The sequence below is a fragment of the Ylistrum balloti genome, unplaced genomic scaffold, assembly GCF_031769215.1.
Source record: "Ylistrum balloti isolate Yb309-2 unplaced genomic scaffold, AGI_CSIRO_Ybal_v1 Utg370386, whole genome shotgun sequence".
Lineage (NCBI taxonomy): Eukaryota > Metazoa > Mollusca > Bivalvia > Pectinida > Pectinidae > Ylistrum > Ylistrum balloti.
Window position 1 is genome coordinate 93,965 of NW_026782268.1, and position 27,632 is coordinate 121,596.

The 27,632-nt window shown below is 34.8% G+C and overlaps 1 protein-coding gene across 1 annotated transcript; it reads right to left on the minus strand.

Annotated features, from left to right (window-relative positions):
• Window positions 1-16,536: 16,536 nt before the first annotated feature.
• LOC132554144 (uncharacterized) lies at window positions 16,537-18,612 on the minus strand. The gene is made up of 3 exons (XM_060218446.1): window positions 18,598-18,612; window positions 17,811-17,996; window positions 16,537-17,082 (listed from the first exon to the last, which is right to left on the minus strand). The coding sequence occupies exons 1-3, from the start codon at window positions 18,610-18,612 to the stop codon at window positions 16,537-16,539; spliced, it is 747 nt and encodes a 248-aa protein (XP_060074429.1).
• Window positions 18,613-27,632: the final 9,020 nt, after the last annotated feature.

The following is a 27,632-nucleotide window of genomic DNA, read 5'->3' on the forward strand; positions in this document are numbered from 1 at the left end:
ATTTCACTGTTTAAATTTGAAATATTTAATATATTCACGTGGCGTTAATTCAAACATATACAGATCTGATTCTCGTGGTAAGAAATTGATACTCATAAAGTTATAAAAGATTCTATTTGCATTTCAATATTGCCTCGGGCATAAAAAATGTGTTGTATAAAATTTCATTTTATCTGTATGTACACATATGCGTCACTTGGCAACAATCAATGCGTTTATTTGCGGGTTATTGGTGTTGGGAAGTGATATATTTATATAGATATAAGACATCTGTTGCCGGCGTAAATTCGCTAGGGACGTGATAGATAAACGTCAGAGCTTTGAATCATTCATGTACAACCTGGTTAGGATCAAATTATGATAATTGATCTACATATTAAATAATGAATATTTTGATACAACACATAAAAACGCTATTGTTGTAATGTAAATATACAGTATATTTAATCGTAATGTTATGCTGTATTGCTCGATGTGCAAAAAAACTTTATCGTGTCAGCTACTTATCATATCATATTTCTGCAACAATGAAAAATACCGATATGTCAAGGGAATCATAATCCAAACCAAAACTCAATAATCTGAGGACAAAATAATAACTGAAGGAAGATTTACAGGGATTTTCGTGAAAATGTACATGGAAATTACAGTAAAGGTACAGTTTAACGCTTTTCGCGCTAAAATTAGGACGCTAAAATTTGATTGCGCAAAATAAATTGCGTTAACGGTAACAAAAACAGCAAGCAAATACCGACATGTCAACATAAACCAAACAAAAATTCAATAAAACTATGGCAAAATGTGAACGAAAGATTTACAATGACACTCCTGAAATAGCACACGAAGAATAAGACCAGGAGTTCCGAAGGAGTTAAGCGTCCTCTGCTTCATCGGCGATACCTGGCGTGTAAATCTTGGTCAATCCAAGTAAGTATAGTCACAGAAATACCTCATAGTTCGTGAATGTATCTTTATAAGTGCTGAACAAATTTATATACTGTAAAGTTATTTCCGCGGGTTTCGATTTCACTCACGAAAAACGTCTCCGTATCCAGATTTCCGCGAAGAATGCATTTTTTTTTCTTTTTGATTTAAAGTTTTAGTAAACTCGTGAAAATTTGGACCACCGAAAACACATTTATAGAACATACTAGAGATCTAATTGTGATATATATGTATTACATGTATATATATTTTATTTACAAGTCTGTGACCGGTTGTCTGAAATAAAACTGGAATTTAAATGTTTGGCACAATATCTATAACACATTGTTTTAATATTATGCAGTGTTATTTTATTATGTGTTTTAATAAACCGCCCGAAACTATTTCATTCTTGTACACATATAACCATCACGTGATGTTGAATAGTTTGATGTTCAGCACTAGTAAGGATCTTAGCGTGTAGAAAAGAAATAGCAAATTATCTGTTTATTTTCCTAAAGAAATTCTACTCCTCAATTCACCATATAACTAAACATGTAATATTTAATTTGTAAGAATTCTATATACATCTAGCTGAATCGATTGACAAACATTAGCTAGGCCATGTTACTTTGCATGAAGTATATGACTCCCCAATGTGCTATATTTAGAGAGTCTAGTTTTATTATGGCAGTGAATATTTCTAACAATTTTACCTGTCGGAACTGAACCTGTAAAAGATATTCGAATGCGGAGAATAGTTAAAACAGTCATTAATAGAGTTCTAAAAAAGAACAAAAACAGTCAGAAAGTTGTCAACTTGTGCAGAATAACCCTTGAGATAGATTTCAATGTTTATATGTTTTCGATTGAGTTGTCATGGTGAATTCTGAAATCTACAATAACAAGGAGACTAAAATAGTTGGAATGGATACAATAAGTTTATTTTACAAGTTAAGACGAAATGGCAATAAATATTCTGATGAAATATTTTAATAAATTGTCTACTAAAGCAAATGAAATTTATAACTCAAATAACATCGTTCATTTCAAATGCATACTGTACTAAATATATACAATAACCAAAGTGAGCTCCTTGAAGAACCGGAAATTTTCTCGAGTGTGCTCAACGAATAGAACACCGAGATGATCAGAACTGTCTGTTGCCATAATCTATTTTCTTCTTCTTTGTGTACATAAGTTATCTCTGTCGATGCCCCCTGGACAACTTTCCAAATGTGACAATTGCTTTTGCGAGTTTTTATTGAAAAAAAAACTTACACACACGGTTTAAAGGGTGTACAACGTCTCTTTCATCGTTTCCATGGTTTTATTTCCGTACAACGGGCAATGGTTTGTTGAAGGTATGAACCAATTTTCTGTTTTGTACAAAATATAGTTTACATGATTTCAAATTTCAAAACAAAAGGCGTCGTAAGAACAACAATGACAGACCATTTAGGATATACAGAAATCACATTGACCAATATTCTAACTATCACAGGATGTTTGACAGCTGAGGTTAACATCCGTACACCTGCATTGGTACAATACTTGGATGAATAACGCTATGAGGAATTGTTTACCAGTCTTGATTACGTTAGATCACATTTCCTTTCGCAGATTGCAGAGTAAATGATTGTCATCCTAACTTCATGATTTAAGTCTAAATATGATGCACGGGAAGTTAATGATGGCGCTATTTTCAATGGATCAGATGTCGGAGATTTTTTTTCCGTGTGAGTACAGCATCAAGCATTTCTAGTGACACGTATTTAAGTATGGCTTACACAATAGTACCTCGCGTATGTAAACATCGTCTCGTACACAATACGAACTGTTAGGAAATGTGTTGCTGCACGTATGTTGTTTTATGCTTTATGGTCGTACAAAAGAATCAACGCTTAATAACACATTTCAATACAACAACAACAACAACAACAACAACAACAACAACAACAACAACAACAACAACAACAACAACAACAACAACAACAACAACAACAACAACAACCCAAAGAAAAAACCCCAAAACAAGAAAATATCAACATGTCATCATCATCATCATCATAATCCAAACTAAAATTCAATAAAGCTAGGGCAAAATATGAACAAAAGAATGATTTACAAGTAGACTCTTGAAAAAGTAGACGGAGAATAAGACCAGGTGTTCCGGAAGATCTAGCGTTTTCTGCTTCATCGGCGACTCTCAATATGTAAACATAGGTCAATCCAAGTAGTTAATGTCACATTCTCAAATGAGAACAAGGTATACAACAACGGAACCAACACGCAAACTAACGAGCATCAAACGCATCCAGCTTCATTGTACATAAAGCAATAGAATATTTATTTATGAGATCAACTTACATATAATTCACAAATTTTAAAATAGGTACACTGCGAATAAGATAAGGGCGAACATTTTGAAACCGAAAAGACGACGAGGAAAACCAAGTGCTATGTTTTCAACTGGTAAATAAAATTCTTGAAAATTAAAGAATGAATCGTGCCCAGTTTCTCTCGAACGTGTGTACATTTTCGATTGTTTGTGTATTTTTAATGTTGTTTATGTAGTTATCAAAGATCGGGAATTCAGTTTTTTGTTTGACATTATTGAAGTTATGATCGAGATTAACAACACATCAGTGTTATGTTTCAGATTGAAATAAAATGATATTACAGGGTTAAAGTAATTGTGACTTGTTGTCATATGTTCCCAACAACAAACAAACAAACAAAACTAAAGCTCAGGAGTGAAAATCAATCCAGTCCAGTGAGGAACCTGTTTTGTACCTGGAGGTTTACTATGAAGTCGATGTAGAAATCTTCTTTAGTAGCAAAAATGCTTTCAACATACAACTTAGTGTCAATAAATACATGTAGGCCCTTAGCATCACTGACGAGTCCTAGAAGGACGAAACAGCTGTATGATGTAGCGTTACTGACGAGTCCTAGAAGGACGAAACAGTTGTATGATGTAGCATCACTGACGAGTCCTAGAAGGACGAAACAGCTGTATGATGTGGCGTTACTGACGAGTCCTAGAAGGACAAAACAGTTGTATGATGTAGAGTTACTGAAGAATCCTAGAAGGACGAAATATCTGTATGATGTAGCATTACTGACGAGTCCTAGAAGGACGAAACAATTGTATGATGTAGCATTACTGACGAGTCCTAGAAGGACGAAACAATTGTATAATGTAGCGTTACTGACGAGTCCTAGAAGGACGAAACAGCTATATGATGTAGCATTACTGACGAGTCCTAGAAGGACGAAACAGCTGTATGATGTAGCGTTACTGACGAGTCCTAGAAGGACAAAACAGCTGTATGATGTAGCATTACTGACGAGCCCTAGAAGGACGAAACAGCTGTATGGCGTAGGGTTACTGACGAGTCCTAGAAGTACATGCGATTCCTATATTCGGTTGTATTTTCTCACCGCCAGACGTAATTATCATCTTTTTGTTTTGCACTCCTTCCGCCTTTCGTTAAAGAAAGACTCACATGGACGCAATATAAAAAACAACGTACATAAAAAATAGGATGATTTATATTTCAAAGCAGTAGTCATCTTTTGTTTTTTCAAACTATTCAGTTTTGTAACTGAGTATTTTTTTTTTCATTTGAAACAGCAAATTGATTATTGATATCTTACCCATCATTTAAACTGACGAGCGGTAAACGATACATTTTGTAACAGCTTAGGATCCATTTAACGTTTAAACTCTTTTGTACTGAAAAAATACATGACGTATGTTTGCGTCATTACAGATATCTGCTAATTTTTTATTGTAAACTGATCAGAACGGTTGTACTTCAGACAGATAACTAAACTGAGATGCACTGATAGAAAAATTGTTTAAGATATTTGTACACTGTAGTCGTTACTTTAGATCTTCTCCTTATAATATCTTTAAATCCAAATTCCCAGTCTTTTCGTGCCATACGTAGCAATGTCTTAGGACGTGATTCGAATTGTCTTCCTTAACGTTAAAGCACAAAGCAGGAAGAAGGGTCACAGGTACTTAGCTTAATGTTTGTCTTTGGAAAAAAATGACTGTATTCGAAGGCTTATGTGCCTGTTGAAGGCTGCCCTCTGGCCCACAGGCTAATTTATCCTCAATAACACTCTCTATCAATACTTATTTTAAGTATTTGTCCACACCAGTTTACAGACATAAAAAGAAATACATTTAAAGTATTTCAAATGGCCACTTAAAGTCAATAAAAAGAGATACAAACACAAGCGTTGGTAACCGCTGGTGTTTAAAACGGTATGGAGTAGTTATTCGCAGTAGTGTTTACAAATCTGATTAAAAAGGCGAGTACGGCTACACAAATTCTTTCCTTTCTCCCTACCCCTCAGAGACAAACTACAGCCTTGAATATTCAAGACGCTAATTAAGAGACTACACCACCACGTTACCTAAATTCCGTGTGTTGGAATCCTTTTAAGGAAAACAACGGGGAACGTTAGTGTTTCATTAATATGAAAGAATTTTAACAAGTATTGAAAATATAGCTACCAGAAATTAAAAAAAAGATCAATTAAAAAAAACCGTTTTCATGATGTAATTCATAGAATAGATGAGTGTAAATAAGGACAAATATTCATGATGTTGATATGTGTTACATGGCCTTTGCTGGTTTTACTGCAGGAGAGAGAGAGAGAGAGAGAGAGAGAGAGAGAGAGAGAGAGAGAGAGAGAGAGAGAGAGAGAGAGAGAGAGAGAGAGAGAGAGAGAGAGAGAGTAATGAAATATCTTGTTTCATTCTACTGCAAATACATGTATAGCAATCATTTTTTTAAAAGGTTGATTGGTTTAAAACAACAATTATGTGTCTAGCTCGTGCACTAGTAAATAAGTGCCATGATTGTTATCTTATTATAATCTGACAAAATTGTCTATCACACATATTTGTAAAACCTAAGACTTGATCTCACCTTTTCATTAACGTAACGCCTGCAAATTTCATAGTTTGACGTCAGCTATGACTTATTAACAATAGGATAAAACTATTGTAGTACTTATGCTGAATGGTGAACCGGTAAAGGTTAGGACTTTGCCGGGGGATATAAATGATCGCTTATTTACCAGAGTATATGCATGCATGCGCTTTTTCGCGAAAATATCACTTTTCTGAATGATTAATTCGTTATACATGTCTTTGTTGCCAAATACCCGTATAAAAATTATTTCATCGAAGGAATCTCTCTATGCGATTATTATCACAAACAAATGTTTGATCAGATATGTAACCAAATTTCTCCCATCACATAATCAAATCTTCATTAATCATATAACTAGATTTTTTTATTACAACGAACGTAGCGTGTACAGCTTTCCACCAAGCTGTATGATAAACACCTAGCCGACCGGGGTTCGATTCCCGGAACGGACGTGAAAAGGTAAGGGGTCACCTGCCCGACCACGTGGATTTTCCCCGGATACTCCGGTTTCCTCCCATAATAAGATCCATCGCGCGCTTATATCCGGGCCAAAAAGAGTGATTAGTATAAGTTGACATAACTTGTTTCGCAATTGTTGTAAAATAAATAAAGTTTATATTTTAAACATAATGCTTTTAATGTCTTTATTGTGAATTTACCATTTCTGAAAAGCGACAAGCTGCATTCCTAACTGATTGTGCTCACATGTAACAGTTGATTCGATATTCAAGGGCTTGGTTGACTGAATGTGAAAGAAGTAGAAAAATGACGAGTTCACAACACGGGTTTTTCGAGATAAAATGCAGGTTGATGAAAAAGTTTGACGGTCGTCGAATTATTTCATCGGGAAATTTTCTATTTTCTTATGAAATATGAATTTGCCTGGTATTTCCGACATTTGTTTTATCTTATTCTCATTCTGGAACCTGGCATTACTTTTTTGGATTTACCAAAATTGATATAACAGGTGTTGTCGTTGAAACAGAAGGCGATTGCTCTTCCGGAACATCCGGTCTCATTCTACGTTGTCTTTGTCCACGAGTCTCTATGTAAATCTTTCTTTTTTATATGATGTCAAAATTAAATCGAATTTTAATATTCCTTTTTGATTTACACCATGAATGATAACTGTAGACTATTATACAAGTGTCCGTACACCCTTCAAATAATACAATGTTATAAATCATACCTATCTTTTCTTATCTACATATTATAAACTCACTTTAGTTCCTAAACGGAAGTAGGATTTGGTTCGCGTTTTTTTTTTTTTTTTCACTTAAACGGATCTAGGATCTCGTTTCCAGTTCCGTTTTTCACAATCGGAAATGAGGTCTGGTTCCCACTTCCCTTTTTCATAAAATCTGGAAACTGTTAACCAACTTCAGGCTTCCATCATGATATTCTGAGATAAACCACGGGAGAATATATAACTTATTGCGAATAATGCACTGGATATAATTATATATGCAATCTAAAAATATTATCTATATAAGATATCAGAAAATTATCATTTAGCATTTTCTGCGCATAATCGATCTCCATTTTAGATAGAATCACTGTCTTGGCCGGTTTACTTGTGATGGCGGCAGTGCAACTGGTCAGAATATACATGATAAAATCACTTTCGTTCATGTATCACCGTTCATTATGATACTGACCGTTGCCAGCGGCGCTACGAATATTTCCTGTTTTGCGATCTGAGGATTTATTGTAAACGAATCTTTTTAATACGTTTTAAATTTGTATTTCTCAGCTAAAATAAAACTATTTAAAATACACCTTGTTACCTCGGGCGTTTGTTTAAAAGCTTAATCTCATTATATTACAATCATTAAAGTCAGTTCTTCCAGAAGTGGCTCGATCGTTTTACCATCGATTTGTTAAAAGTGCTTAATATATCTTGGATTTATTCAACAGGGTATCAACAAGCACTCCTGATCAGGTTCGGATAATCAGTTACCAATCCGAAAGAAAAACGTCCACAGTATATAACCTGTTTAAAGAAGGGATTTTCTTATAGAAAACAACCTATGAAAGAAAAAAAGCAAATAATTGGTATGTTTGTTTTACTAAGTGGGAGTATCCTAAACTTTCTATGTTTTCCTAAGATGAATAGTCATTTGAAATTTAATGAAAATGACTTGGGGGAACGATTTTAAAACGACTTAGGTCCAGTTTAAATACAAGATGAAATAGCGATTTACAGAAAATATAATTGATTGTTATGAATAGAAATTACTATTGAAATGATATATAGAGCACAAAATCATGTTTCAGATAAATTATTTCATGTAAATGTTTGAAAACCTGATTTATTGTTAGTTTTATCATGTATTTGATAAGATCTTTATTTACACAAAGCGCGTGGAATTATAAAAAAAATCCACAATACCAACTTCTTTACAAAAGTCTTTATTTCAACACAAATATGTGGCCACATATGTTTTCAAACATGATGTTCGGTACCTCTGCATTAGGGTATAATGTAGTTACAAATATACTTTATTGTTAGGTTCAAAGAAAGTTATGAGATGAAGTTATATAATTGATGACAAACACACACAAAACTTTCTGAATAGAGCCAAATAGCAGTCTTGCTAAGATGTACAAAGTTTCTTTAAGCTAGCTTTCAATTTGAAAGCGTCACAGCTGTCCCGATTTATTCGTGAAACATATTTTAAAACTCTTTCGTCCTATATCATTTGATAGAATTATCTATTACAACGTGTCAAATCATATCATCTTTCAGTTGTAGGGGCGGAGAAGGGTGTGTGTGGGTAGGAGCGGGGAAGGGTGTGTGTGGATGGGGGCGGCGAAGGGTGTTTGTTGATGGGGAGTTGTGGTGGGGGCAAAAGCCAAAATCTGATATGAATGTGTTTCCAGAGTAACACCAATAATACAGCATAGAACGAAAGACGTGGAAGATGGAGGAACAATCAAGATCTCAAGTGATTGCAGACATGGAATAAAAGTCAGATTCTGTACTAGTTCCACTTTAGTTGCCTCTTGCATCCACGCCGCGAAATACAGCAGACCCTATTATAAGGCTCACCAATGTCCTCTTAAAAGACTGGTTTTAAAATGTCGAAATGTTGAGGACAAGATCAAACGGAAACAGCCGTTTTGTTGCAGCTTTTCATTCAATGACTTGAGGTCATTATCTATTTTACGTCATCACAATTGATACCTGACCGGCATTGCTAATGAAAAACGTTCCTTGTGACCTAAGCAAAGTAATTACCCGAGAAAACTGTGTGTTCTAAATAAACCGAGTTAAATTCACACATAGAAGTAAACCATGCCATTTTGGTGGTCAATCCCAAATTTGCAACAAAAATCCAGACAGATCGGTTTTCTGGTTGATCTGGTTTGCAAGTCCAGTTTACGAAATATACTTCATGTACATACCAACTATAATTTGTCATTATCGCTTCCAGAGTCTCAATTAATTTTTACTTGAAACACACGATCAATAAAACAGAGACACAATATGCACAATGTAAAGCTTTGCATCGAGATCAATGGAAAAGTACAAGGACACGTGTGTAAATAGGACCAGGTAGTCTGGTAGAGTAGGTGTCCTCTGCTTCATAATATAATTTGACATACGAATACATTATCAAGTGAATCATGAAACTCCAAGAAGGTAACAGTGTGATATAGGATAAGGTACTGTTAACCCCATCATCGCTAACCCACGATCCAGACCCCCATGCAGCGCGCGCCAGCGTCAGGATCGTGGTTTGCCGACGATGTACTAACCCACCGTCCAGACCCCCATGTAGCGCGCGCCAGCGTCAGGATCGTGGTTTGCCGACGATGTACTAACCCACCGTCCAGACCCCCATGCAGCGCGCGCCAGCGTCAGGATCGTGGTTTGCCGACGATGTACTAACCCACCGTCCAGACCCCCATGCAGCGCGCGCCAGCGTTAGGATCGTGGTTTGCCGACGATGTACTAACCCACCGTCCAGACCCCCAAGCAGTGTGTGTGAGCATCAGGACCGTGGTTTACCCACAATGTACTAACTCACCGTCCAGACCCCCAAGCAGTGTGTGTGAGCGTCAGGACCGTGGTTTAACGACGATGTACTAACCCACCGTCCAGACCCCCAAGCAGTGTGTGTGAGCGTCAGGACCGTGGTTTAACGACGATGTACTAACCCACCGTCCAGATCCCCAAGCAGGGTGTGTGAACGTCAGGATCGTGGTTTACCGACGATGTACTAACCCACCGTCCATACCCCCAAGCAGTGTGTGAGAGCGTCAGGATCGTGGTTTACCCACGATGTACTAACCCACCGTACAGACCCCCAAGCAGTGTGTGTGAGCGTCAGGACCGTGGTTTAACGACGATGTATTAACCCACCGTCCAGATCCCCAAGCAGTGTGTGTGAGCGTCAGGACCGTGGTTTATCGTATATACAGTCGCACCTCGTTGTCACGAAGTCGTATAATTCGGAGATCTCGTTAAATTCGAAGTATATAATCTGTCCCGAACACACTTTCCACCAAACATTCGATCTCGCTTAACTCGAATACTCGGATAACCAGAACGTTTTGCTATAGTCCCGCCTACTTCGAATTAACGAATACCCATTTTAATTCCTAATTCTATTACATAGAATATCAATTTTGATAAATATATCAATATTTTTAAACAGTCCCGTCGACTTCGAAATAACGAAGTTCGACTGTAATAATAATGATAAAATCCGTAAGTTGATGTTTGTTATCAATATAGTTTACTATAGGGTAGTATTTATAGACCTTAGTGGACGTTGTTAATAAGTATAGCACGTGCTGTGTTAGCACTAGTAACTTACTCCTAAAGAACTCTAGTGAAAGCTTAGGAATGTTGAGAGGCCCCGAGGGACAATTGCTGAAGTAATATCTTAAATGGTTGTGATTTAATCCAATGACAATTAGAATGTATTGCATTCTTCGGACAATAAGTGCGCGCCACGTATACGAATAAGCGTTGAAAGCCAACTAATATTAGTACTGATCCCTTCCTAGATTGTTGTCTGACCATTCACTGACCACTCACTGACCATTCAATTTGTTGTCGTAAGTAGTGCTATTAGACAAGTAATTGACTCGTCAAAGCCAGTACACATTAACATACCGTTAAGTAAATCACATCAATTCGATGTTTGTTGTTGAATAACGACTCTTAAGGTTAAATGTCTCAAAGAAACGTTTGAATAAAAGTCAGTCTTATCATACATATCTCCTAGTTATTTTCATTTGTTGTTTAGAAATTTTACAATCAAATGATTGTTTCCCGTGGGAGCGATAACAGAGATAGGATCAAATCGGTTTACCAGGAACGTCTATGGTTTATCATCGGCATTGAAATCTCGCAGCTGATCCATTCGCACGTGAATGTAGATGGAATATTACTTATTTTATGGTTACTCTAAACTTACATTCCATATCTTCATTTTTCGTGAATTTTACTGAAATGATTCACGTATATGCCGATAAATTAGAGATACCCGAGGACACACTATGTAAACTTTGATAACAAACACCCACAATGATATGTGAAATATCAAATCGATTTTCGTTTTATGTAAGATTTTATCATATCTTGTATTAAACAATGCATTAATTAGATGGCTTCACAACATAAATGTAAGTAAACAAAGATAATCAGAACATTTGAAAAAGTTTTAGATCTAATTTTGATAATTCTGCGTAATGCGTACTTTACTGAAGGTACAAACAAATTTATACAGAAAAGGCTATAGTAAAACGTGTACGTTACCCATGAAATTATAAATAAATTAATAAATAATAAATTACAACATACAGAACGAAAGATATACAGCTAAAAACTATTTTGCTGTTAGAAATATCAATATGTGATATAAAATATGACGTATAATGATTTTTGAACATAAGAAGATAAATTTGATTTGTCAATTAAATATCATTTTGGTTCAAAGAAACGCGAAAAACATTTGAAGACAAAACATATTTCCCCCTAAGGCAAGGACGGACCATTCCGCAGAAATTATTTTTCACGAACTAGATGTTTTCACATAACAATTTAATGTATTGATTGACAATAATCGATCGTCTATTTATATTGATCACATCTCACAAAGTAGGTGCTCCTGTCCTTCTTTGAATTGCGATAATCAGTGTATTGATCGTGTGTAGCTTTTCATCGTCATAAACTCATAGAGTATATAATTCGCTATTAACGGTACGCAGTGTTAACCATTCTTGGGCGTTTCTTGAAATGTTTGTATGGGGTTTTTTTTATCATTTTCTTTTGATGATAGCGGTTGGTTGAACACATTGACAATATTTGTAAAGTAAAAGACATATGTTGCATCTTTAGGTTTTCCAATTCGGGAAGGAACTGATGATATGTATTAACAGTATAGACTGGTCATGCTGGGGTTTTAAGTCCTCGCTGGAAATTTATACCGATTTGTACGGAAATAAATATTAATGTTACATACAATATGATTGTGTTTATTATGATCAAATAGTCCGCAATAACAAACAATCGATTAGTAAAATTCGTGTTATTGTCGTCCACGACGAGGCTACAATTGTTTCGTCAGCTGTTACAGTATGTAACGAGGAATTATCGCTCCCCGATAACAATCCAGGGAGAGCCAGATGGGGATATAATTAACAACATCTATTATGTTATTTCGGAGAGTGTATTTCAAACACTTAATCACAAAAGGACATAATTTAAATTAATACAAACTATTTCTATATCTATACCCACGATAGTGCCTTTAATCACGTTGCCAAATGTTACGCTATTACGACTTGCCACAAACGAGATCAGATGCTGTATTGGATAGACACGGCGTCTATCAATAAACATATATACGCTTGGTAATCATGATCTTTTAATCGTTTTTATCTAAAGAAATTCATTGTATTAATAATCAAATACCAAATGACCTTGATTATTATCTATTTTCTTATCAAACGTTTTAAATGAGTTAACGATTGGATATCACAACACAAGATGGTTTGATTTTTAACAAACGTATCCAGTAACGAATGATGAAGATTTATTATGTTAACCACATGGTGTATGAAGATTTACGTAGGATGAAATATAAAGTTTTGATATATAACCAATTTTTATTTTATGTCATCTGGTGCAATTCAACTTTTAAATGACATTAACGGCATTCCCATTTTAGTTGTTTGATCATTTTTAATTAAAAAAAAGTTTATCTAGCTCCTTGGTTTTGTTAATTTGATTGGTTTTATTTGTAATTTTTTTTAGAAACTGAGTCGTCTCAGATATAACGTTACTAAATATAGAATAACAATTAAGATATAGGATGTCTCGTGTTGTTTACTCTATAAAAGGTCTCCACATCCTTTAACAATGCAAAGTCTTTAATTGTCTTTCCTGCTAAAATTTTTTTTGTCTAAGTTGTTGTCCTAGATATTTTTTTCATACGCTCCACTACCACAGTGCTTATCCTAATGGAACTTGATGTCTGTCTACATTATTGTCACAAGAATCTACCTCTTGTCTCCTTATTTTTTTTAATATCAATAATTATCAATTATCTTTCGGATCTAATATATGAATGAATTCTATCTATAACATTAAGCATTCGTATCTTACGCATTTATATATGTTGAAAGGCGAAGATAATCCTTTGTGCATAAAATGTGATGAGCCATTCGCCGTTAAACATTTTTATTGGACTGCATTGACTTTCTGTCTACTCGAGAAACTTGTATCTTAACGTTACAAGTCAAGAGGCCCTTTTTGAAACTGTTTGGGATTTGTAAAATTGTTGGTCTATATTATAGACTATGACGTACCATTTTAAATTTTTGTGATAACATAACCATTTTAAATTTTTAACATTTGTCTTTTAACTTTTAGTTTGTTTTATGTTATTTCCTTTTGGATCGCTGTATGTTTTATCGGTTGATGGCCCTAATGACCTTTTATGTGTCGACGGGCCGATAAGAATGTCGTCATAATACCTAAAACGTTAAGCAATTCACAAATCATGTTCAATTTTACTTTAAATCGTCGTCGCCTTGGAATTTTTACAATGAGCTAATTTTGTTCTTCCTAAATATGTCTCCAAATGTCTTCAAATTTTCCTAGCACGTGTCGATTATTCCTGAAACAATTTCAACATTGTTGTACTTACCCAGTCACCATCATCTTCGCTGTTAGTTATTTATTTAGTTTTTATTTATTAATTTCTCTGAAGCTCCATATATGTAGTGTCTTATCTTCATAATTATCCGAGAAGTTCACGGCATCCATATTTCTCTGTAAACCTTATACAAGGGTTTCCCGATTTAAACTTGTCGAAATACATCGCATATTTTCTCATGTACACGACGTGGATTAAAATTGTGTGAAATCTTGTCATTTTTGTGGATCAAGCGAAGGATTTCTTTCTCTTTTTAAATCTGCTCGAGCGAAAATAATCTGGTATGGAGTTTTTCTTTCAGGATAACTGTTGGCTGTTAGATATTCGTAATGTACTTAAGAATTCCCTTCAGTATCTTCAACAAGGTATAAACGGATATTGATTTTACATAACTGATTGAAGAAATGATTGTATGCGTCAGAAACTGTTGATTGTAATATTTTAATAACATCTTTTCGTCAAAGCAAATGACGCTAACTGTATCTGAATCCCTGGTCTTATACTCAAGGTGTTTTGCCTTTGGTCTCTTGTTAATCCTTTTTTGTTTATATTTTATCTTCCAGTTTCTGAAGGTTCTTAACATATCATAGCTTTATTTCGATTTTTTTTGTTCGTGGATCGATTGCCCTCCTCTGACGAACGAGAGATCAGCGAGTCTGGTAGAAGGGAGACAACTCGAGATATCACGATAGAACATGATTACAGTAGGCTTAAAGATCTGACATATTTTTCACCGTGCATTCAAATTTAGACTTTTCGTGTTGTAAACCAAAACAAATCTTAAAATATAGTTTTGATAAAGTACATGCTATCATTCACAATCATAATGTCACCGAAAGAAAGTCTTTAAAGATTTAAAAAAAGATATGAAAAGCTATTTTTATAATATCTCATGATATTCAGAACAAGCAAACTTGAATTATCCCCCTTGAGTTTAATTATAAATTAAAATTTATTTTCCTTCTATTTCAAAATTCGATTCTATAATGACAAATTTTTTACATTTTAGAATTTCAAAACATATATTTTTAGAGAAATTCATGGCTTAAAATTAAAGAATGACCATAGTATTTGTAACTATAATAATAGGTTAATAACAAACGCAAATTTACTTCTGTTTTGTTTAAATATATTCATTTTTCTAAAGTAAACCGTAATCAATTTTGTATAATTTTGTAGCCTGCAGGTTGTGCAATAGAGCCAGCCTGCTTTTTGATTATGAAACTAAAAAAAAACTGATTTTAAAATGTGCTTTGAACTTTGAAATATTCATTAAGTACTGGTGAAATAGTGATATACTTAGGAAGGTTTTGCGAATGCCCTACAAATCCGACGGAAATATCACAATTTGTAATTTCATTAAACTTGATTTTTAATGACATCTGGTGCAAAGGCTCATGACACCCTTGAAACATTCGATTCTTGTGGAATAGTCTCGGTTCCTAAATAGATAGCTTATATCCAAATTTTTGAACTGGTGTCTAATACCAAGTGATACTAGATTCACTGGTAGAAGGGAGGCTACTCAAGATATCAAGATAAAAATAATAGTTTCAACGCGGTTACTTCCCTTCTAAAAGTCACGTATTTTTTTTTATTTGTGTTTGTGTTTGTTTTCTTGACGAATTAATGCTGACATAATTTCAATAAAAGTTATATTAAATTGCTGCGTGATTTTCAGTTCAAGCAAATTAAAAAAATTCGCTCGTGAAGAACATCTTGTATTACTGATATTTGCCTTTTTATCAAAATTTATTTTAAAGAGGATAAAAAATGCATTTTTGAAAACTATAAAAAAAATAATATCTCTACTATTTGACTTTTATCAAAAATTCGAAAAATTCTGAAGAAATCTGTGAACAGGATACAAGATAAGCGACTTTATTCTTGTTTTATTTGTATATTAGTCTTATGATACTTGTCCTTAGAAATTAAATTCGATAATTTTGTAAATGATACACTGCAAAGCTGACGAGTTTTGACTGAATTATATATATTTAGAAATATTTTGATAGCACGCCCCATATCAGCTCGAGAGTCCAGATATCAGCCAGAGAGGGATGGGGGCTGATCAGGGGTGTGCTATCAAAATGGTCATTTAGTAGTCTTTTTCTCGTGTTTTTTGTTTTGTTTTTGTTTTTCTTCCAAACAAACAACACTAAAACAATAATCTTTTGAAAAAAAATCATTTTATCAACAATATAACAACAATGGTACACTATTTACTGACATTCATAAATATCCGTGATAGTTTAGATAGTTACATTCACACACGTATCACTAATCCTGAAACCAATCCGGAAACGGCACCTATTTTCAGGTGTCCTTTTCATTGCTGAAAACAATGGGTTCCACAATGTAAAACTGATGCAGTTTCTGGGAGTCCAATCAAAATTCTATGAGTACAAGACTGGACTCGCGTGTAGATATACACAGGTCATGGTCTACAGCTGATCAAGGACAACCGCGTCCCCGGGCTAGTCCATCACTTTAGGTGTCACATCAGACTTTGTAAATGACTCCAGTTTTAGAAAGCTGAGAGTAACTCGAACCTTCTCCACTGGTTGTTTTCTCCATTCAAACTTGCCATTAATGTTCTTAAACACTTTGCGCATTGTAAGTCTGGGTTCAACACACACTGGGAAGGAGAGCTGGCTTCTGGTGTACTGTTTATCTATGTAATACCACCAACCGCTGCACATTGGTAGCTTACTAAAACTGTCGATATTACTAATGTTGTATTGTCGACCGGGATCACTACTACCAAATACATAACGGAACATATCCAATGGAAAGTTAACACAGAATGACTGTGTACAGTCTGTTGAAGTTTCTTTGATTCGGCGTGCCAGGCAACGCTGTATAGCAGATTCAAACTGGCGCGCGACAACCACGAGCGCCTCGTAACTGACTTCCGGACGGTAATATAAGCTATCGATATGCTTCGGCAGTATCGACTGTGGTTCCCAGGTTGCTTCAGATAATTCAAAATTTTCCCATTCCATCAGGTACATCATTTTGTTCTTTTGATTAAAAAAGTAAAAAATAAAGATTAACATAAACCACAATTAATGCTGCAATTCTTTGATCAAGGACGTATAATACAGAATGTTAAGAAAATAATATGAAAATAACGAAAATCAATGAAAATATCACAAAACTTACACGAGTCAATTGAAAAAATACTAAGCTGTTTGCTGCCATCAATCTAATGATATCTTTAACTCCGTATTTGGGGCTGAAAATGGTATTTCAATTGTAAACCGCTTGAAATTGAATTTTGTTTTACAAATATCAAAAGATATGTCACAAAAGTTAGCACAATAAATTTGAAGATTATTAAGCTTTCTTACACTGTTTATTTATACTTGATATTTATGCTTTTGGAGAAAATTCATTTATCAAAACAGCGAAGCTTATTAACTAGAATTTCGTCGCTAAATTTTTATAAAGGGATATAGGCAGAATTTTTATCTCTCTGTATTATACGTTATTGGTTTGACTAAAGTAATTGAGAAAACTTTGATATTGTTACAAGTGTTTGATATCCTGGAAAAACATATGTCATTTAATCTCGAATAAAGTATGCTTATTAAGTTTAAGTACTTGTTCGTCACCGTGAAATATCGACAAAACAATTGGGCGTAAGTTCAGCACCGTCTCTTCCGGTTTATACATTAACTTTACAAACAAAACTACCATGTGATATTAACAATGACATTTACGAGTATATCTGTATAAATGAAATTACCTTTATAATTTTGCTTGTGATAATCCGTCGGAAGTTGTGTGTTTTCAATCCGTAAGGGACAGTGGGACGTTGTCTTGCCTGCATTTTGTCATAGGACGTATCAAAATATACCTCCCAATTTGTTTGACGATACTTTCGGAAATTGTATCTTGAAATGTTTCTCGCCATCTTTTCAGATGACTTTTTCTGAAACAAACAACAAGTTAAAAAACAAAAAAAAAAAAAAAAAAAAAAAAAAAAAAAAAAAAAAAAAACGAAACGATAAAACTTTATCATATTAATATTTACTGAAAAGCTAATGCAGATTTGTACCAAAGATACTCAGGGAAATTAAACATATCGCCTTTCAATATAAATTTCGAATGAGATAAGGTAAGACCAAATTACAGCGGTTGCGTTCTTTTGAGAATCTTCAGTTGAAAAAGCTATATTGCTGAAACCTAGGCGGAGAGATGAACATCCAAAATGGTCGGGGGAAAGAGAGAAAAAAAAAATAGAAAAAATACATATATAAAAATTGAGCGGATGTGTGAGTGGGTAAAATCACAGTGTAAGGAAGATGCAGTTATTGTACTGAAAATAAAATATCAGACGTTCATAAAGATCAAAGACGCATTGAATTTAAATTCGTATTTAACATAACTTGTGAGAGAAATGTGGTGATTTGTCTTTACTTTTTAAGGTCACGTTTACGGTTTCCTTTCACATATCCCGGCATATTTTACATAAACACACAGTGATCAATATATATGTATATATGTATTTATCAGTACAAATTGTGAGTTACCTGTCGTGACCGCATTTCACTTGATCAGGTAAATATCTCCTGCATTCGTGGAGTATAGTATGGTCCTCTTTCATCCGCTCTGTGCTTTTATATGCAATATTTACCTGTCTACGTCACAACGACCCGTCCAGACGAGTAATGTCTAAATATAGCACATATTGTGCTGACTTAACAGACTGCGGTAAATAAATAAACAACATGTATGTACATGTATGTACAATGTGTCTGTTCCACTCGATAACTTACTAAATTTTTATCATATCTCGCGGTATTGTCTCAATCGATGTCTCACTGGACACATGTTAAACGTTTGACAAAAACATCCATCAAAACAAGGAACGTTACAGCAGCGAGAAACTGCTTTCATCTCCCTGTCTGTTACACAGGGGCTAGACACGTTTTCACTACCAAAAGTCGATGTTATATATATATCCTGAAACTGCGCTGCTAATGTCGGATACCCTTGGTTGTGACAGCTGAATTTAAACCAGTTTTATTACATAATGATATATAAATGGATCGGACGAACATTATCACAACTATATCACTGTCGTCTCCATAATACATGTATTCAAATACAAAGCATGGCGATGTCCTTACCATAATCAATAGATAACACATTTTACAATGTTTTAGAACTTTTAGAAAAGAAGAAGAAATAGAAAAAGGAGACCGAAATGAAACCGAAATGTTTAAGAGTCGACATAAAGGCAGATGACACTATATATTGACCTGTATTTTAGTCAAATCTTTCACTATCAACAAAATAAAAATCTGAATATACTTAAAATAATATAATAAAAAAAATATAAAATAATATAAATAATATAAATAATATAAAATAATATAAATAATATAAAATAATATAAATATAATTTTATATCTTAAGAAGCATCACCACACAAAAGGCTTTCATATGTAATATTTGTGTACTATGCTAAGTGTCTAGATATTGTATTCTTTTGAACATATATGGAAAAATAAAAGTTTTTGCGTCCTCCGTATTATGACCAAATTGACAGGACGGTTTGTCAATTAAACTGACACGGAATGATTCATAATCAAGATTATTAACATTATTACCTATACGAAAATGTAGTATGTTTACTTTCCTTAATCCAAATACTTAAAAAAATGACCTATGAATATTTAGATTTTTTCTACAGAATTTTCATATTGATGCAAAGTGGAGCAATTTAATTTATTCAGAGACAAATTATACCATAAATTACTGGTATGAAAGAAGACACAGTAAACCTGAGGCGAAAGTGAGGAATGTAATCTTCTTCTCTATGTTTAAAAATTATATGCTAACATATCAGATACTTTGGGGAAAAAAGAGATGTATGATAGCTGTATTTCAGAATATGCAATCATTCGACAGAACTCATTTCTGATTTACTTGAATATTTCATTTGAAAGAACAATTATTAAGATAAGCGATTTTATTTGTTGTAAGAAACAAGAAAAATCAGTAAAAATATTTTTTTTAATATCCATTGAGGTGCGTATCATCTACGTCAGGGATACAAAGGCTGAAAAGACTTAACGAATTCTTCAAATTTCGATAATCTGCATTTTCAATAAATGTTGCAGGATAATAGAATACATGGAGAGTGTCTTAAAATACATAAGAATACATTTTGGTTCAGAACAGAAAGACAAACGTAGTTCACCAAAAGGATCACCACTTCAATCTTTCTTTACGTCCGCCATAATGCAGCTTAATTTTAAAGACACTGATCATATGTTCTCTATGTATTATAGTGACAAGATTTTTTTAAACGGTGATAAATTTCAAATCTTCTTTCTAAATCTATTTCAGTTTACTTAAAATCTGATACTTAGAATGAACTCATTAGAGCTGCACGTTTGTGCGTTCAAGTTTTCACACCCCGAGAAATGCAAATGGCCGATATAGATATGGACGTTACATATGTATCACGCCCTTAACATAAACAAATAAGAAAATGTAATTCATTTTAAGTGTCGGATTTTTAAAAATAATTTGAAATTCGTATGAATTTTCGTTCTTGGATGTTTACATCGTACGAGATAAGATACCATTAAAGGACATTCATTTTGCGATTTCGGCGAAGAGACGAAATGAGATTTCAACCGAATTGGGAAATGTATCTACATGGTCATTTCTATATATATTTATGAATTCGTTTGAATACAACTTGGTCAATACTTGGCTAATCTCGGTCATCAATCTCTCAGCGGAAAGATAAAATATTGTTCTTAAGGTACTAATTGATGTGTCACTAAGATCTACGTTTCTTAGAATGATCAAAAAACGTAAAAAATATACATGTTACTAAGATCTACGTTTCTTTGAATGATCAAAAAACGTAAAAAATATACATGTTACTAAGATCTACGTTTCTTAGAATTATCAAAAAACGTAAAAAATATACAAAAAACGTTTCTTAGAATTATCAAAAACGTAAAAAATATACATGTTACTAAGATCTACGTTTCTTAGAATTATCAAAAAACGTAAAAAATATACAACGTTTCTTAGAATTATCAAAAAATCTACGTTTCTTAGAATTATCAAAAACGTAAAAAATATACATGTTACTAAGATCTACGTTTCTTAGAATTATCAAAAAACGTAAAAAAAATATACATGTTACTAAGATCTACGTTTCTTAGAATTATCAAAAAACGTAAAAAATATACATGTTACTAAGATCTACGTTTCTTAGAATTATCAAAAACGTAAAAAATATACATGTTACTAAGATCTACGTTTCTTAGAATTATCAAAAAACGTAAAAAATATACATGTTACTAAGATCTACGTTTCTTAGAATTATCAAAAAACGTAAAAAATATACATGTTACTAAGATCTACGTTTCTTAGAATTATCAAAAACGTAAAAAATATACATGTTACTAAGATCTACGTTTCTTAGAATTATCAAAAAACGTAAAAAATATACATGTTACTAAGATCTACGTTTCTTAGAATTATCAAAAAAACGTAAAAAATATACATGTTACTAAGATCTACGTTTCTTAGAATTATCAAAAAACGTAAAAAATATACATGTTACTAAGATCTACGTTTCTTATAATTATCAAAAAACGTAAAAAATATACATGTTCAGTTTTCACCTCTCAGGAATAGCAACCTTTGTCACCGTTATACATATGATGTCGTACTCGTACTGTCCATATATGGACCGTTGGTGAGGAATCCTTGTGGTATATTATACACTTTACTCGTATCGTCCAGATATGGACCGTTGGTGAGGAATCCTTGTGGTATATTATATACATGTATATATTTTTACATATTACGGTACTACATGAGGAGTAGGATCATTTCCCCTATTTGACCGCACCCAAGGGATCGAGATATACCGTTCATATTAAGTTGATTACGTTAGAATGCTTGAGATCACGTAGGAATGCTTCAGACTAGAATTGGACAGAGTACAATCATTCCTACAGAAGAATTTGGGCAAAATCTGTTTTGTAGCGATTTTTAGTAAAAAGTTGACGGACTGCCACCGGACGCCGCCGGACGCCGCCGGACGCCGCACCACGGCATAAGCTTACTGGTCCTTCGGAGAGAGTGAGCAAATCATGATTAACAAGTTAGACTTTGTTGTGAAACCTATTCATCGCACAATCCCCAATGTCCCAATGTCGGCAAGGCCACAGGAAGAGATTTCTCTGTCCTACCATTAAGATAGGGAAATATCCTATTCATGCCTTTCTTAGCAACCTCAGAATCACCCTATGGAGTATGAGAGAGAAAATTATATTTTAAGATTAAACATGCTGTAGTGGTTTTCAGCCCGAGGAAATACGTTTCGGCGATTAGTAAACATAATCCGATGACTTCCGAGTGGTTCCGAATGGATCCAGGACTGACATGACGTGTCGTACTTGCAACCAGCGGAGCTGTCCAGATCCGGAATGTATTCACTCATTATCTATTTCAATGCCTCCTCCAGGATTCGAACGCGGGACCTCTGGTATACTAGTCTGACGTTCAACCGATCGAGCGAAAGAGTAATTTTCTCTTTCTTAAACCTATCAGACCTCGAACAAATTCAGAGAGTGTCCTTGTACCATTTGGGACATATTAGTGTAACAGAGGTCATTATTAATCTCAATGCCTCCTCTAGGAATCGAACCCGTGACCCCTTGCTTTCTAGTCTGACGCTCAACCGATCGAGACGAAGAGAAAGTTCCCGCTAGCCGAGCGGCACATTGAGGCTGGTATTTTGACATCGTAAGCTACTCCTCCTTTTGGAAATAACTCGCCCTCGAATTTCCACTGGTGTCAGCGATTCTTGTGATAGAAACGCTAAGATTGTCTCCGAGTTCCTACATGAGTTCAACCAATCGAGCTAAAGAGAAGTTCTCTCTAGCCGAGCGATATATTGCGGCTGGTATTTTACCAGCGTTACATTGGTGTCAGAAGTCGGTGAAAAAGGACAGCCCAGGAAACCACTTTCTAATCGACTTTATACTTCCAAGTCCTTTAGCTTGCAGACTTGGAGGACAATTATGCTGAACCATTTATAGACACTTATAAGCACACAGGAATCTGTATCTATTATGCGACACCATAAGGTTAAAGGTAATCGATAATACAATGTATATATAGTGGTCTTTGAAGATATGTTATCAACATCTGTCACGTGTTTATATATAGATATAGTTCATTGAGCCATGAGCTGCCCGTTATGTCGTGAAATCTGACGTAGGGATAGTCATCTAGGACTCATTACTGTGTACTTATATCATTGTTATACTTGTATTTGTTTTCATATTAATATTCAGATTTGTATTTTGTCTATCTGCTTATATGTGACTATGTTGCCTGCTATGTGTGTACAACCTGTGTACCTGTTTAACTGATTTAAGTGTATTGGGTTTTGCAGTAGGGACAGTAATTAGGAAAGAAGGTGTGTATTGGTATAGTCGAACTCTCTAATATCTCATTTTCATGTCATTCAGTGTAAATGAGATTTGTAGCCTCTGTTTCGTACTTTCGCATTTCGTTTTGAATGTCAGACACTCTGATAGCAATAACACAGCCAGATAATAATGTTGGGATTTATTGTAAATCAATATGATTTTCGCGAATTTCGCGAACTTATCGGTTCAGACATATTTGCGAATACTTGATTTCGTGAACGCCGATCTAAAATGTCTTTAAATTCGTGAATGATTAGTTATCAGAGACCAGGATATGAACAAAGCGTCAGAGACACAGCTAGTAAACATTCATTCAAATGGCACAACACAGGCAGAACTTAACGTGAAGTGATTAGAACTTGGTGGGTTAAACTTATCAGAACTCGAACAAATTCAGAGAGTGTCCTTGTACCACTTGGGATATATTAGTGTAACAGAGGTCATTATTAATCTCAATGCCTCCTCTAGGAATCGAATCCGGGACCCCTGCCTTACTAGTCTGACGCTCAACGATCGAGCTGAAGAGAAGTTCCATTAAGCCAAGCGGTATTTTGCGACTGGTATTTTACCAGGGTTACGTTAGCAAAGGAAGGGTGGATACTTGTTCCGATGGAAGAGGAAACAGAGGGAGGTCCCGGCTGAAGTGATTAGATTAAAAGGGACACTCGCAAATAAGGTGAAATTAGTGGACCGGCAACAATAGGAGATGGCAAAGGCAAAGGAAAATTTCCAAGAAAAAAAGAACACATGGAGAAAGAATTTTGGACCCGGATTAAGGATGCGTTATGTGCCCCCGCTTACAGACGAAGATAAGACGTTACAAGCAAATATCCTGTTCAGGATATAAGAAGTGGCGCCTGTTGACCAAGATAGTGGGGAGTCCAACAAGGTAAAAATGAACGATGGACAGGCAGGACCAGCCTAATGCTAAGGACCAGGATTCCGATGGGTGCGACACAGAGAGGAACTTGCGTGCAACGGTGGCCCCATATGATCGAAAAATGAATGGTAACCATATTTCATTCCATTCAGCACATTACTAAGGGTTTAAGAGTTGGTTTAACGCTTGTTGGACATACTTGTGGAGTGTCTGATGGGGGAAAGTTTAAAGGTCTTTTTTGTTTATTTTCGTTCGGTTTCTATCATGACCAACTTCATTTTCCTTGGCCAGAAGACGAACAAGAGTTCGGTAAGACTGGCCTCTCTCACATCCTTCTTTATATATGGAGGAGTCCATCCAGAAGTACGCAAAGAGAGCACAGGAACTGGCCTCAGGGTATTCCAAGTTTACAGAAGATGACATTCAGACAGGGCCCAATCGATGATTTCTTGAAAGTATTCAGGACAAACATGCTGTTTTTCCTGCAAAAGAAAAGAATTTGCTGGATGAATCCGTTGAGCATGTATATACATGTAGTGCTGTAACGAATCAAAAACATTTTATGGTAATAAATCCAGGCCAAAAGTAAACAGGATATCTTTTAAAGGACCAGGAGGACATTAACCAAGATTTTTGCCGTCGATGCACTAAGAAATTGACAATCTAGAAGTCTGTCAATGTTGCTGAGTTACTAGGGAGGTTTTGCCAGGGACGACCTAGACCTGGGGCTTTTCAATAGGGACATCGAACAACGGATCGATTCTGAGACTAAAAACCTATACGCTTGAGAACGAGACGTACCCCGGTTGGATGTGAAGAAGAGGATCACATCACATTCACAAGATGTTTGAGAAAGGAATCAGGCTAATGTTAAGGACACCTTTCCCCTTCCATGATATGCCTTTATAACCAAGGCTTGTAAGATTGCCTTTCGGTCTTTGCAATAGCGACGATTCATAGGCTCAGTACTTTGAGTCCTAACTGGAAGAGATTGGCTTGCCTACGCAGATGATGTCATGGTACTTGGGTAAAATTGACGAAATCAATGACGTCTTGTCTTTAAATAAAACGAGATTTATTGACCACCTGAGTTGTATATACCCACCAGAATCGAAACCAAGGATACAACAGATTCTATTACATCAGTCTTTTATCTCGATATATTCCCACAAAGAAATCAACTGCTTTCCAACAAATTGTGTGATAAGCATGATGACCTCAATTTCCATTATGATGAATTTTCTATTTCTGAATAGCAACAAGCCTGCCTCCTCAGGCTATGCGTTTACATTTAGTAGTTTATTCGATTTTCCAGGACCTGTTCCCAAAAGCATAATATTTGTGCAAGATGTCGTCAACTCACAAAGTCATAACAAAGGATTTTAAGCGATGGACCTAGCGGAAAATTTTGAGACTGTTTAATTGTCGTCATATAAATCGCATTGAGAAGTATTTTTTTTTCGTTCTCATTTGAGAACGTGACATTACGTACTCAGATTGACAAATGTTTACATTTTTATGAAAATTAATTAATATAAGACTTGTTTAAATAAATGTTAATCATTCGTTAGAATTACTGTAAACGTGGAAATTTAAGCGAGGTGGGGAGGGGGGATTTAAGTTATTTACGTGAAGATTGTTAGATCGCGAAAATCCCTTTCGTAATATGTCGTGGCGTTCTTAAATTTTACAGACGAAATAAGAAAATTGACAGCGAAAATATTCCCTACGCGTATAATTTACCCATAGAAATCGCGAAATTAACCCCTGCGAATATTTCCAATGTTACAATACAATCTTGACCGATTATATGAAGGGTACTTGATACTTTGTATTATGACTGGTAATATAAATTAAAATAACAAATATCCGATTACTTTTCTTGTCATTCAGAACCTCATTTATTTATCATGTATATGATCATTTTAATTTCCTCTGACTTCAGTTTTACAGCAAGCCTTTTATGTTTCCTTCGTTATTAATCCTTGCTTGACATTTCCGAATTTCCTCCGTGGTTAACGATAGGCTAGTTACTGTGAGTATGTGCAAATAGAAGTTACTGTGAGCATGTGCAAATAGAAGTGGAATAAACATATACATTATCACATACTTACCAAGCAGAGTATTTATAACTCCATGGTTTACGTTAGACAGTGTACAACATGTAACAGGAAGTGCGTGCTCATTATTAGTCCCCGTAAACAGCATTACGTACAATCTTATTGGGTTGATTTGTCAACGAAACAGTGACGCAAGAACTTTAACACTATACGTATATAAAAAGTGAAACAACAAAAACCATACACATTTAACTTTCTTTGTTTAAAGATATAAATGCAATATGTCCTTTGGCTAGATGAAAGGTTTTGTTGCATCACGTCGTTGGTAGATTGCATGTTTGGCGTCGCACGAAAGCGGCATATCACCAGAGAAACATTTCAAACATTTGGAGGCGAGTCAGTAACGGTCTAGTTCTGCTTTTCTAATGACTAAGTAGGGCATTCATGTTCCAGACGGTAACTTTACTGGTCAAAAATATCATGACGCCGTCCTCAGGGACAGAAGTGTCCTTTATTTGGTAGACCATTCGATTGCTGGCAGTCCTCTCATCAGGAATGACAATACTAAACTAGATGGCGCCAGGATGATACTAGATTACTAGATTAAAAGGCAATTGATATTATATCCTGATATGCCCTTCTCACCGACAAATGAAACCAGTAGAAAGTTCATAAATATGAAATATAATAATATAAAAAATCATGATCCCTCTTGTCAAAATCTGAATGAAGTAGGAGCTGTGTTATTTTATAGATACTCAGAAGACATGTTCAGAGTAGAAAGAAACATGAGAAGAGATTATACCGAATACACGGTGGATAAACAATTTTTTTTACTGAATACCGTGATAAACGTAAATTTGAATGTAGTTCTTGATATTTATCAGCTTTGAAAAAAATGAGTAAATGTGTTGACGGTCATACATTAACTTGAATTTTACTTTTTTCAGCCATATTCGACCCTTTCTGTTATCTACATAAAATCTGCCCGCTTTCCGTTATTTTGTCACAATTTGTGGATAGAATAGTACAATATGTAAAAAAGTTCAAAACGAAAAAAATGTGGGTGTTTGGCAGAACAGTCATAATTTTGTATAAAAGAAACATGTGGATATCACTTTTTCAATACAAATTAAAAATCAGAGACT

Excerpts from the sequence above, each read along its gene's own strand:
- LOC132554144 (XM_060218446.1), bottom strand. Across the intron at positions 17,083-17,810 it reads TCACAAGCAAAATTATAAAG|AACAAAATGATGTACCTGAT; the intron begins GTAATTTCATTT and ends TTTAATCAAAAG.